A 13,711-nucleotide genomic window follows, 5' to 3' on the forward strand; every position below is an offset into this window, starting at 1 on the left:
ATTTCTTTCAAATTTTTTTTCTTTTGATTGAGTTTTTATCTATCATATAGGTTGTCTTTCGAACCACCAAGTCAATTAGGACATATTGAAGCAACTTTCACATAGATTAATTTTAAACTCGGATTAGACAAGGAGCTAAGTTATGAGGTTTCAAGGTTGACCCAATGAGTCAGATCCTCTTTTTTCTTTTTTTTTTAAATTTCATATTTCAATTTTTTTTTCTTCCTGTTGAATCCTTTATGGCTCTTTTTTTTTCAAATTTATCCTTCAATATTTTTATTGATTTTGAATTGATCTTCATAATTTATTTTAATTTATTTTCTATGAGGTTATGATAATTTTAAATAAATATCCTAGTATTTGATTGGTACTCAATTTTATGAGAGTTTATTTTTTATATCATATCAAGTAAAAACTAGTTTAAAAAAATAAAATTGTTAAACCCAATGAAATTCATGATCCTGGCTTCGAATTTGGCATCGATCTAATATGTCACTGTCTCTAATATTCAAAAACATAAAAAGATATTATTTTGAAAATAAAATTAAAATCAAATCATGATTTTTACCAATCATCTAATATTTTTTAGAACTCATCAAATCAATTAAATCACGCTAATGCAAATCTCGCATGGATTAATTTTAAATCTCAGCTATGCTAGGAATTAGTTCAGGAGGTTTCAAGACTAATTCATTTAATCAGTTTTAATAATAATACTAAATAATTTTTTATAACCTTGATTTTTCTTCTTTTTTCAATTTCAAAAAAATCAAATTCTTTTTTCAATTTCAAATTTTTTTTTGACTCAACCAACAGCAAATCACCTGCTAATAAACTAATTTTCAACTAAAACTAAAACTTCAGGAGGCAAACTTTAATCGGGAAGAAATGGCTCAATTTGTCCGTACAAAACGGAGCAATTATCCATTTGAATTTATATCTTTAATTTTCTCAATTTAATTTATTAAAGGATTTTTTTAATATTTCATTTTATTTTATTTTTTCATCCAAAACTTATATATGATTTACCTTATTTGTACATGATGCATCTCGATATCAAAAATACCCCTTACTTTAAATGAGATAAGTAGCTCATTTATCATTATATTTTAAGGGCTGTATCCGTTGAGCTTCTACGTATATCATTATATATATTATGTTCTTAATAGTTTTAAGAGATCTTTAACATGTTCTTCTACCATCACATATTATTCAAAGTAATAAAGTTCTTGCATAATAACTATATATTATCTATAAATGTATTTTTTTTTAAGAACCAAACAGTTCTCTCCTTTTAGTGGTACTCACGGAATTTCATTCCTTTTAAGGATACCTTCTGTTTTACAGCTGCGAGTTATGAACATTCTATATTATCCTTCAAATTTCCTCAATTCTCCACTGACTGGTTACATAACCACATTCTTTTTTCCTTGAAGAAACGGTGATTACCGAGCTCATCAAGGACTCAGGCACTTCATCAGTGCGTTTTTTCCAGTTAAGGTGTCCGGCCGGTGACTCCATCTAATGAATACCTCAAGGAGAACAGTAGGATGCCCCAAATCTTTCTACTCCTGAAGCTGAAAACTTGTCATGTAGTCCGTGTGGTCAGAAACAAAAGCTGAAAACTTGGCGAATTTTATTCCTTTCAGAAACCAGAGAAAAAGAAGGAACTGTGACAAAACGATCATTAAACCCAAAAAACTAAGGGAGCACATGCAATAGCATGCCACTAACCACTCGCTTTGCCTGGAACTTGTAAGTACAGGATAATGACAGCCTATGCCACAGGGCATTCTATTAGCAACGAAAAAAGCAATTGAACGAGGCATAACTTTTCTATGAGACAAAGGTCACATGATACAAAGCAGATCATAGCAAGGATCCCCATTAGCTAGGAGACACCTAGAATAGAGCATATTAACCATGATCTACGATTCTTACAATAGCTTAAATCGATCCATATCTGCAGGTCATTGCCTTGGGATCTCTAATCCTGTCCACATCAACAGCAACTAATCAATCATTTAACCATCATTCAAAACAATAGCAAAACACACATACACACACAGAAGAGAAGGTGCATTTAAATTCTCATTCTAGGACCAGCAGAAAAGAAACGCATTTTAACAAAGTTTTTCAAAATACAAAACCCCTATACTGACCACATTGCGATTATTAGAAATTCTTTCAATCAAGCACTACATATCACAAAGGTTGTGGCTAAAATAAAGGCTCCAATTTTCAAACAGTCTAACACTTAATTTTGAACCACCACCAATTCTCTTAAGGGTCACCCAGCTAGCATGGAAAGTAAACCGCCACATGTTTGATTTGCATAGCTTTTGACCATGAGCTGGGAGTTGCAAGTCCAGGACTAGATAGTCCTTGACATATCTTTTATTACATCTGTTAGGAAAAATAACCATGCCCGAGCGCCCAAAAAGTATTGAGGATGTAAACAAAGGCATTTCCTCTTCATGAGAAACTTCTTTTAATAAATTCAGCAACAGAGTGATGTCCCAAAGGCTCAAGCTGGGACTGAGCACTCTCCTTGAATTTAGCAAAAAGGCAGTTGATGACTACTCACTTAGATACACCAATTTAAGGCAACTATTTCTGCCAAGCCCTTCCATAAAACACACACCGCAGATTCTAATAATAGGATAGGTCTCAAGGAACCACAAACTGACATCCATATTGCATGAAAAAAACCAAAAACCATGGAAGAGAAAAATCCATAAAAATAGGTAGAAAGAAATTCAGCAACAAAACTCATATTTGCTACCTGTAGTGTCAACGTCTTGGTCTATTCTTGCAACGAAATTCAGCAAGAAGTGCTATATGATCTGAAGACCACTCTGGAGAAGGAAGGGCTGTGTCTTTCCTCAAGCTTTCCTCATCCAATAGTTCCAACAAAGACTCCACCATTAAAGAGTCCGCTGAGAGAAAAAAAAACAACTGTGAATCCCATTTTACTAAGCTTTGCATCAAACAAGGATCAAACTTCAAATAGCATGACCAAATTAGGATGGGAGTCAACAGCACGGAAAAAGATAAGAAAGAATATGTGTTGCAAAGAAGTTAACCTGTGTAAAATATATAATCTAGGGCACCAATAAAGTCTCTAGTGCAATTCGTAAATAAGGGTTCATTTGTTGTAGTGTCCATTCTCCTCCTCTGCTGATCTGAACCAAGACCAACGCCCACTCTTGCAAAAGATGAGTATGCACTGACCTGCAATATTAATTATATCACTACCAGCACAGCCCACAACAAGCAGAGCAGACATTACGAAACTTGCCTAAATCCCACCACCCCAGAAACAAGAGACAAGCCTTCCTCTTGGCCTTCTTTTTCACATATAAAATATTAGCCAAAAGTTACCAGCATTTTGATTTCCCTAAAATCTCCAGAAAGAAATTTAGTGCAAGCTATATACTGAGACCAGTCTCTTATCAGAGGACATATTACCAGCGGCAGCTGATGTGTAAGCTTGTTGTGAGGCCGTAAGATTCCAAGAGGGTCTACTACTAAATCCGGATGCAATGGATCCACCTTACCCATTGCAAGAAGAGAATGGGGAGCACTGCAACCAGGTTCAACAGTAACCTTAGTTATTGAATGCACCAAACATGCACAAGGCAAACGCATCTTCTATAAGTGATAAAACTGTTTCATAACAGCAGACCAACCTTCCTGGAACTGAATTGAAATCTCCACACACCAACATAGGAATGTCAGCACTAGCAGCTATTTTCTCCAATCCTTTCAAGAGAGTAAGGACCTAATTCACAAACCAGAAATCACAAATCAATCATCAAGTTTACAAACACAAATCAAAAGAAATTTACACATAAAATGGAGAAATAAATAAGAACCTGCCAAAGCTTGACATCCTTTAAATCCTGGTGAACATTTATATGTGTATTTGCCTGTATTGCAAGATAAAAGGAATCCAAAAGCAATTACAACCATGAAGTTATTCACCCATAAAAATTGGAGCAACTATCTTATGTTTTGCACCAACCTCAAGGAAATTTAAAAGGTGAAAAAATACAGCAGAGACATTTAATAAGAGACAGTATCATATCCGCACCATTAATTAGAGACCTCATGAGCAAATTATGATAGACGCCATACTATTTAGCATAAAGAAAAAAAATATTTTTTAAAGAGAACAAGGCACGACTGCTGGAACAACCTCTTTATGAGGACCAAAATAGCATCACTATTTGACACAATAATAAGTACAAGATCACTTACAACACAAAGTAGCTGCCGCTTCCCAGGATTATCAGCTCCTTGATTACTAAATTTTGCATCCAGAACAACTATTAATGCAACATTATCCTACAAGTATAAAAGAATTTACATGAGATAACTAGGCCAACATAAAATGGAAAAAGTTCCTCGTGCACCTGCAAAACTCCAACAAAATCAACTGCAATACACTAACCTTAACTAATCGATTTAGAGCAGTTTTTCTTTGAGCACTTGGAACCAGCGCATCAGTCAAAGACTGAGCAGCCTTATTAAATTCAACCTGCAAACAAGTGACCCTTTGATGCATGAAAAAAAATACAAAGAAAAACTACACAAAAACATACCCCCACCTCCAAAGGACTTTCAAACCTCATATTTTTTAACATGTGAAAATCTATCTCTGCGGAAAAATGTTGCACAACCATCAATTGTATGGGTATTTCCAGCATAGACCTGCAATTAATAACAAGACTAAGCATTAATTATGAATATTGAACTTGATGCGTGAATTGCAACGATAACAAGGAGTAGTTTAACAACCTCATTAGTTTTTCTCTTATATAGGGCTTGATAACCATGCTTGTCCAGCTCAGGGGCAAAAAATTCCTCATAATGATCACTTTGTACCTGAAAGCAGGGGAAAAAATTGTTTAAGATTCCCTGAATAGGCAGAAGATTATCTCCCTTCACCATTGATGAATATAACCATTAAACAAAGAATTAGCTATGCAAGACTCAATTTTCCAGGAAGCTACCATAAATCTTGTCATGTGCATCATAGATTATAGTGAGCTCACTAACAAATAGTTTTCATATAAGGTCTTTGAAGAAACATAATCAGTCTTTTTCATCTAGAACATTGCTAGAATAAGTAATCCAGTTAGAGTCTGACTATTTTACTTAGCCAAACCTAAAGAAACAAAAGCAATAGCAAGGCAGCCAAAAAGAAAAGAATGAAAGAAGTCCAATCATCTATCCCCGTGTCTATCATTTTCAATTGCATTTTCTGACGAGATTAAGAACTTCAACGGAAAAAAATCAACTTTAAAATTTCCACTCACTATCCTGACTGATAAATGAAATTGATATTCATTTCCTGTCTTACCTCCTGAAGACAAACAATGTCTGCACGATAGCCAACTATTTCCCTCAGTAAGTTCTGTCGACGATATGGCCAAGAAAGAGCCCATGAAGGACAATAACTGTATGTGTCATTTGTAGCATACACATCAGATAAAATGTTGTATGAGAGCACAGTAAAGGTTCCAGTTGATGATATACGACCATCCAAATCTAAAGGCACCATTGCATCAAGTCCACTAACTGGGATCAAACGACGTGGAGTTGGCGAGGGGGCTGGAATGACACGGGAAGTTAGTAGTGTGTTTGGATGTCCTACAGGTAATTTAGTTTCTGCATCTACCACAACGCATTCAAATTTGAGAACATGGCCAATATCATCAGCTGATGGTGTATATATTTTGGAACGCCCAACCTCAAACCAAGTTTCACCACTCCTCTGTGTCACCGCTGCAGGATACAAAGGCGTGGAACCATTTGTCAAGCTAGCACTTGATGCAGAACCGGATAAACTAGTATTAAGAACTCCAGATCCTGAGCTATTATAACGCCCAAACAACTCTTCCTCCTCATTTCCATTTTCATTTACAGCACTTGCAGCTCGATCATGTAGAACACGATGATGCTGCCATGCATCAGAGAAGCACTTGGGAGAGCAATGGTAACTTTTGGCAACAGGTATTTTGGCCTTAACACAACCTATACACTGCAGTGTAGCAAGCTCAGATGGATGTACACTACATACAGCAACTTTTCTATCACTCTGTATCCGATACCTGCAAACAGGCCCAAAAACAGGGTGATGCATATCAAACTAAGATAAGACTAAGTTCTATGTTTCAAATCATCCTGTAACTAAGGTACAGGTGGCAATGATGCCCAGTCAGAGGATGCACCTTAAAGTTCAACCAAATCACAAGCATGAAACAGCAATTCCATTGAAAAGCTAAACTTTAAAACACATGTAAATATGCTAAATTAAAGTGCTGATGCTTAATCAGTTCTTTTACAATTTTTTTACCAAGTCAAAAAAGATTTGTTTCAATCCATTCATAAGTTATCCATAATTGGCACTACATTACATTTAATTATGATATTCTTTTGACCATTCAAAATGCAACTCCATTTTTAAGTTTCCTTATTTCTCCTTTAACTATATTGACCACAGGGTACTCTCTCTGTCTTCTGCACCAACTACAAATGGTCCCACCTAGCTAAGCATATTTTGCTTGACAGCTTACAATTATCATACTCAAATGTGTCACCATAAAGCAAAAATGTCAATAAAGCTAACAATACAGGTCACACCTTTTTTGTCAAAAAAAAAAAACTCCTGAAGGAAACAAAAAGGATGACAAAAATGTTCTAAGTTCCAGGTAAAAATCCTAAACCCTAAAGTCACCATGTTTTAGGAAAAGTAAAGACATGCATATCTTAAGTTGGTGACAAAAATCTAAAAGCTTTTCCACTGACCAGATTAATCTAGTCCAGATCTTATATATGTTCAAACTTTTTTTTATAAGAATGTTCTCACAAACAAATATTGAAGAGAACTATTAGCATGCAATGTTGGGAAATACCAATGATACCAAGGTTTTATTCCAAATCATATGCCAGCTACCAAAGAAAATAACAAAACACATGTTGAGCATGCATGTGCATTATCAATCCCTCTATTATTGCATACAGCACATTACTGCCAAACAGCTGCCACATCAGCAAGTAGAACTGAGAGCTATCAGAGCCCAGAACAAGAGCAGGGCACAGGCATGTGTCCTCGCCAGATAATAAGGCATCAGTCCTCGCCAGATAATAAGGCATGGGAACAGAGGCTCATGCCCATGTCCATGCCAATGGGCAAGGCCAAGTCATGTGGCACATGAATTAAGAATGATAAAAGTGGTGACCCTAACACCTCCAGGATATTAACTTATCTAACTGATGTAGTGGGGGGAAAACGAATACTATATTCCTCCAAAAAAATTTATTTAACTATTTGCCCCATAATGGATAAGGCACTTTAAATTGTAAATCCAATGGGAAGAAGTTTGTACAGGTCAGGAAGCAAAAACCCAACACAGATCACCATACTACTAGTCAATTATAGTAAAAGTTTTCATTACTAAAAGCAATTACCCAAATTGGTATATAACAATCATTAACATTACTTTTTAAGGAATTAAGTCTGGAAGCATTGCAGCTCTTTCCATTTTGAACTATTATTAATCTCAAATGGAAAATCTCACTTGCGCCAGAACACTTTTCTGATAAAATATATCTATTCCCATTAAATCATCAATATGTCTTCAAACAACTGCACATCGACTAGTTCAATAAAAACTGACCACACTAATAAATTTATAAAACACATTAGAATCTATCCAATCAACCACCCAACAGAAAATAGAGAAAAGTGCAAGACTGGAGGACAAGCATGACTCAAAAGCCAAGACACGTGGTCCAACTACCAATTATGTCTCTCACTTCTCTTCTTAGGTTTACTTGCTGTTGGTTAAAAACTTCAACCCTGGATTACTGACTCATATTTCAAAAAAAAAAAAAAATTGAATGCCCAACATTTGAGATGTATAATACCACCCTGTGAAGCTGTAAAAGGCCGTCAAGTGTTACAGCTCACACACAACATCATTTTATTGAGCCAACATGTCAAATATTTCAAGATAATTACTTGTAGCTCACCAAGTTAATTTTAAAACTGCATAATGTAAAAGCTTTCATTTTCATCACTAATCAGTAATTCAACACCTCCCTTTCTATTACGACTCTTCACTGTTCACCACATGGTGGTGCGATGTGCCTAACAGTTGTGAAGAGGGGTTCAGGCACTCGCCTAGGGACTCTAAGCAAGGCAAGGCCCCAGCACCTTTATTATACTCGGGCAATTGATTGTGCTGCCTAGACAAGTGCCTTGTGAGTGGGTGCATGGCATTAAGGCTAGCACCTGCTTGAAGTTCTTGTTTTTATGCAGGATTTTTCTTCTTCTTTTTTAACTGATTTACGTTTTGACCTATTCATCCATTTTTTTAACTGATATTTAATTTTGCTTTTTAATCTATATGGCTACTTACTACTTTAAATTATCTTATTTTGCTTTAAGGATGAAAATTTTAAAATTTTATATGACTATTTAATGGTATTTTCTATTTTCTTTTGATTTTATAATGATCTAATCTTAATTGGGAAGATATACATTTTAGATTTATATAATATAATATAATATTACTTTTTCTTAATTTATAGTATATCACCTTGGTTCATTTAGGTGTGCACCTCGCGACTCAGGCATTTTACAAGCTTGGCCCCTTTTAGCACCTTTCGCCTTTGAGAACAATGGTACCTAACAATTGGGGGAAAAAAGTAAAATACATACTACAGAGCCTAGATTTTCAGTTTACCCTAGTTTTTTGTCGTATAAGTCACCACAATACCAAACCAAATAATCCTAGCTACAGCAACATACCGTTTTCATGAAGTCTAATTCGCCAAGCAATTTGACTTATCCCCAGTGTATTAATAGAAATTTTAGGCCTTATGATATGTTATCTAAAACGCTTTAAATGAGAACGACAAATATTAGAATGACACATTAAAGCAGCCACTAAAAACCATAAACAATATTCAGATACAATCCATATAAAATAAAATATCCGAAAGTAAGCCAAAAAGAAAACTCTGCTTGCATATTCAAGATGTCCCCCGAACCAGAATACAGTCATTAATGAAATTCACTTCACATAAGTACTGACACCACCGAAAGCAAAAAAAAATAAAAACCCTATTACACAGTACCAATTATTTACACCCACAATCTTTAGCTCTACCACTCTACATTTATAAAAAGTTCACAGCATCAGCAAACCCCCGCGTAACAGACCATTCCGACCCATTTAAAACACACATAATAACATTAAAAGAGCCCCAAAACGCACAAAAATAATCAGCCAAGTCCAAAAATTCTGAAAACCCATTACGAGGAAAAACAAAAGAAAATCACTCACCACTTATATCTCAAGAAATGACCGTCAAGAGGGGCAGACTCGGGCACATCATCGGTAATAAAATCCTTATCCGGTCGCCGTAAAACAACATACGGCGTTAACTCACAGCCAACAATAGGAATATCCGATGGAAGATGCACACGCAGCACGCTCAGCATGCTTTTATTTTCTTCTTCAAAAGTTTTTTTGTTACACTTCACTTTCCTAATCACACTGTAACCCTCTCATCGACAACAAAATCAATCGGCGGATATTATCTGGCGGATCCGCCATTTAATCGAAACGATTACCCGCCAGCCTAAATCAATCAATCAATCAATCAATCAAAAACCCTAGATTTCTCGATTAAAAAAATAAACAGCAGATCTCGAGAAATTACAAGTGAAATTCAAGTTAGGGTTAGAGAGCGATGGATCGACTAGGGAGATGATCGAGAAATTTCCAGAGAGAGAGGGAGCGAGAATTTTTTGAAATTTTTTGAGAGAGGGGGAGAGAGAGAAAGGGGAGATTTCGATAATTAGGGTTTTACAGAGAAAAAGGTAGAGTGAATAATAATAATAATAATAATATGAAAATACGACGCGCGTGGGTTTGTGTGGTGGTGTTGGAGGTGGCAACGGTGGTGTTCTGCTATGTCTAGAATCGGCTCCTAAGTAAACCCTTCCAAAACGAGAGGTGTTATTCGTTGGGAGAGTGTCAGTATCCTCTTAGTGATAATACTATAATAGTAAGTTTTATATATACTGAGGTTTTATATTTCCACTTCCCGGGAATGTGTACGTGCAGCCTTAGTTAGCTTGCCGTTCTGTCATGTCTCATGTCTCAAAATTACATTATTCTTATTATAACCGAACCCACTTCACAAATCCATCTCATTATAAACTAGTTTACTAACTCAGATTTAAAAAATTTATTCCAGATGGCAACAAAATATTTACCATGGTTATTAAATACAATTCGTAGGTGAATTTTAAAATCTTTCTCTCTCATTTCTTATCTAACTTAAATTGAAATTCAACACACGTATAAAATTTATTTTAATATAATTCAATTAATATGGCCTAGCTTTTTAATAAAAATCCAATACAATATATTTTTATTAATATTAAAATTGTGATTTATTGGATAGACTCGAGTTTCGTGGTTTAATTCTCTAAACCTAGAACTCAAATCATTGGCTCTAAGATAGCGTTCAACTATTATCCTGGAATAGAAAAAATAGAGACAACAAAGATAGAAATATATATGATTGAAGAGATAGGGATAAAGATATAAAAATAAATTTATCTCTGATAATTTTGAAGTTAATTTTTATACTTTAAAAATAGGAGACACAAAAGGAGCATGTCTTTATATATAATATTTTTTTATTCCTAAAATATAATTGCAAAAAAAATCTTAATTTCAAAGTTGTCTTATTAAGACTTGCAATGATAAAAATAATTATTACTATAATTTTAAAATACAACTCGAGAGTTAATCGAAGTCAAAACCTTAGTCATTGGTCAAGGCTCGGGTTACAAGTTAGATTAACCCGAGTCAGTGTCAGAATAGAAATAATTATTCTTATAATTTTGAAACTTGATTTAGGGTTCGACCTAGGATAAGATTCGAGTCATATGTCAAGAGGATCAATATAAGAATAAAAATAATTTTATCATAATTTTAAAACTTGATCCGATGGTCAACTCGAGGCAAAGCCTAAGTCACTGATTAGAAAAGTCAACTCGGGTTGATATAGGTCAATGTAAGAATAAAAATTGTTATTACCATAATTTTTAAACACGAGTTAACCCAAGTAAGCGATGAATAAAAATAACTATTATCATAATTTTAAAAATCTAACTCGAGAGTTAATTCAAAGAAAGGTTCATATCACAAGTGGTTAACCCAGATAACCTAAAAAATTAAAAATTAATCAAAGCATTCTTATTTTGACCAAATTTTATTTTCTAAAAAGTCAATGGGTTTTTAACTCGTGTTTTATTCTAGATTAACTTTGGTTTTATATTGAGCTAAGTCAAATCAATCATTTCTTTATTTTTTAAAACTTGGACTAGTTCAGATCCTGATTTGACCGGTTTCGGGTCATCCCATCAGTCCAGTCCTTGTTTTTATAGCTAAAGTTATTATAATATTATTAATTTGAATTCTTAATATAAACTAAAATAAAAAAATAATATCTAATTATTTTTTAAATATATAAGTTTGACACCAATACATATTAAAGATAAAATAGATTTTTTCATATTTTATTATGTATTGTCTGCCATAACTAAACATGATATATAGACAATTATTTTGTCTTTTACACCACAAGCACACATAATTTTGTCTTCATCTTTTTTTGGTCTTGTCTTCTTAGTCTCCATCGTCTATGTTTGTTATGTCCCATGATAATAAACGAACATTACCTAATGGATTTAATAATTGTCTCTTCTATCCTATGGCAATAAACAAATATTACCTAATGGATTTAATATTTACTTTTATTAATTCTAGAAACTTTAAGATTGATCATGTATTTTTTCCATGTTTTACTTTTATGATCATCTCATTTTACATTTTGTCTTTTTAATTCAATTGAAAACTTTATCTCATGAAATTAGACTATAAAAGTATCAAATCGAAAAGGAAAAAATAAAAGGATGAAATTTTAAAAAATGATAAAATTAATATATTTATGAGAAAGATATAAAATGACTTAAGATAATAAATGGTTTAAATAAGCATTAAATTCAAGAAACAAAGATGTTTGTTCTTAAATTTTAAATTGATTAATACTATAAAATTTATACATCTTTTATCTTAAGAGATGAAAAGTTATCAACTTTTTACCTGGATGGTTCAAGAGATATTTATATCCCCTTGACTTTGTTGTTTTCAGAGAAGGGAAAAATTGGAAAGTCCTTTACTTTCATCAATATTAATAAGAGATAAATATCTTTTGCATATCATTAATAAAATAGTAAGTGAACAGAATGATAATATTTTATTTTGTATATTTTTCAATGCAAAGAAGAACGACATATATATACACAGTTTACATATAATCAGATCCATTATTCTAGGAGCTATTATAGGATTAACATTAATGAATCTTAATCTTATTGATTACAATATATCACCTAATCATTTGGGATTCTTTCCTTCAATACTCCCTCTCAAGTTGGAGTGTATGTTAATCACTCCTAACTTGCCCAGTAATATGGAGAATTGGTTTGAACTTAATGGCTTAGTGAAGATGTCTGCTGGTTACTCCTTGGTCCGTATGTGCTCTGGTTCAACCAATCCTTTCTACACCTTTCCTCGCACCACATGACAATCTATTTCTATATGCTTAGTTCGATCATAAAACACAGGATTTGAGACTATGTGTATTACTGCCTTACTATCATAGAACAATTTAGCTAGTTGCTCATGCTTAACATCCAAGTCCCTTAAAATGTATTGCAGCCACGTTATTTCACAGTATGTAGTAGCCATGGAATTGTTTCTCAGCTTCTGCACTCGAACGTGACATTGTACTTTGTTTCTTTATTTTCCATGAAATGGGAGCTTGTCCAAGAAAAATATAATAGCCAGTTGTTGATCCTTTAGTGTCCTTACAACGAGCCCAGTCTGCATCATAATATGCCCTTAACTCTAATGATCCTTTTAAAGGTAAGAGAATTCCCTGACTAGGTGCTTGATTAATGTATCTCAATACCTTGTGTGCTGCTTCTAAGTGAGGCTGCCTAGGTTTGTCCATGAACTGGCTAAGTATATGAATTGTGTATGCAAGGTCTGGCTGTGTGATGGTTAGATAAATGAGACGTCCAACTAGTCTTTGATATTAGGAAGCATCTTTTAGTAGGTCTCCATCTTCTTGCGTAAATGTTATATTTTGTTCAGCTGAAAATCGTGAAGGTTTGGCACCGAGGAACCCTGTATCTTCAAGGATTTCCAATGCATATTTCCTTTGACACAAGGAAATCCAGTGCTTGGATCTTGCTTCTTCTATTCCAAGAAAGTATTTCAATTGTCTCATATGGCTTGAGAGAAAGCACTTGGTCTTTATGATGTCTTCTAAATTGTTCCCTGCTAGAATATCATCATCGACATAGACCAACAAAGCTGTGAAGATACCTTGATGGTTTCAGACGAATAAGGAATAGTCAAACCATGATTGCTTGAAGCCGGATAATTTGAGGGCTGAGGAAAGCTTCAAAAAACATTTCTTTGAAGCTTGCTTCAGGCCATATAAGGATTTGTGTAGCTTACAAACTCAATTCTCCCCCTTTCGTTCGAAGCTAGGAGGAAGCTGCATATAAATATCTTCATAGAGATCTCCATTGAGAAACGCATTA

General features: G+C 34.1%; 1 protein-coding gene across 1 annotated transcript; it reads right to left on the reverse strand.

The window, feature by feature from the left end:
• Positions 1-1,613: 1,613 nt before the first annotated feature.
• LOC105141544 (carbon catabolite repressor protein 4 homolog 1-like) lies at positions 1,614-10,088 on the reverse strand. The gene is made up of 12 exons (XM_011048788.1): positions 9,363-10,088; positions 5,369-6,119; positions 4,804-4,890; positions 4,633-4,716; positions 4,457-4,543; positions 4,264-4,350; positions 3,879-3,932; positions 3,693-3,784; positions 3,472-3,586; positions 3,087-3,234; positions 2,786-2,939; positions 1,614-1,993 (listed from the first exon to the last, which is right to left on the reverse strand). The coding sequence occupies exons 1-11, from the start codon at positions 9,518-9,520 to the stop codon at positions 2,794-2,796; spliced, it is 1,809 nt and encodes a 602-aa protein (XP_011047090.1). The 5' UTR covers positions 9,521-10,088; the 3' UTR covers positions 1,614-1,993; positions 2,786-2,793.
• Between the last annotated feature and the right edge of the window lie 3,623 nt (positions 10,089-13,711).

The sequence above is a fragment of the Populus euphratica genome, unplaced genomic scaffold (assembly GCF_000495115.2).
Source record: "Populus euphratica unplaced genomic scaffold, PopEup_1.0 scaffold124.1, whole genome shotgun sequence".
Lineage (NCBI taxonomy): Eukaryota > Viridiplantae > Streptophyta > Magnoliopsida > Malpighiales > Salicaceae > Populus > Populus euphratica.

Excerpts from the sequence above, each read along its gene's own strand:
- LOC105141544 (XM_011048788.1), bottom strand. The coding sequence starts at position 9,520 with ATGCTGAGCGTGCTGCGTGTGCATCTTCCATCGGATATTCCTATTGTT. Across the intron at positions 3,933-4,263 it reads AGCGGCAGCTACTTTGTGTT|GCAAATACACATATAAATGT; the intron begins GTAAGTGATCTT and ends CTTGCAATACAG. Across the intron at positions 3,587-3,692 it reads TTCAATTCAGTTCCAGGAAG|TGCTCCCCATTCTCTTCTTG; the intron begins GTTGGTCTGCTG and ends ACCTGGTTGCAG.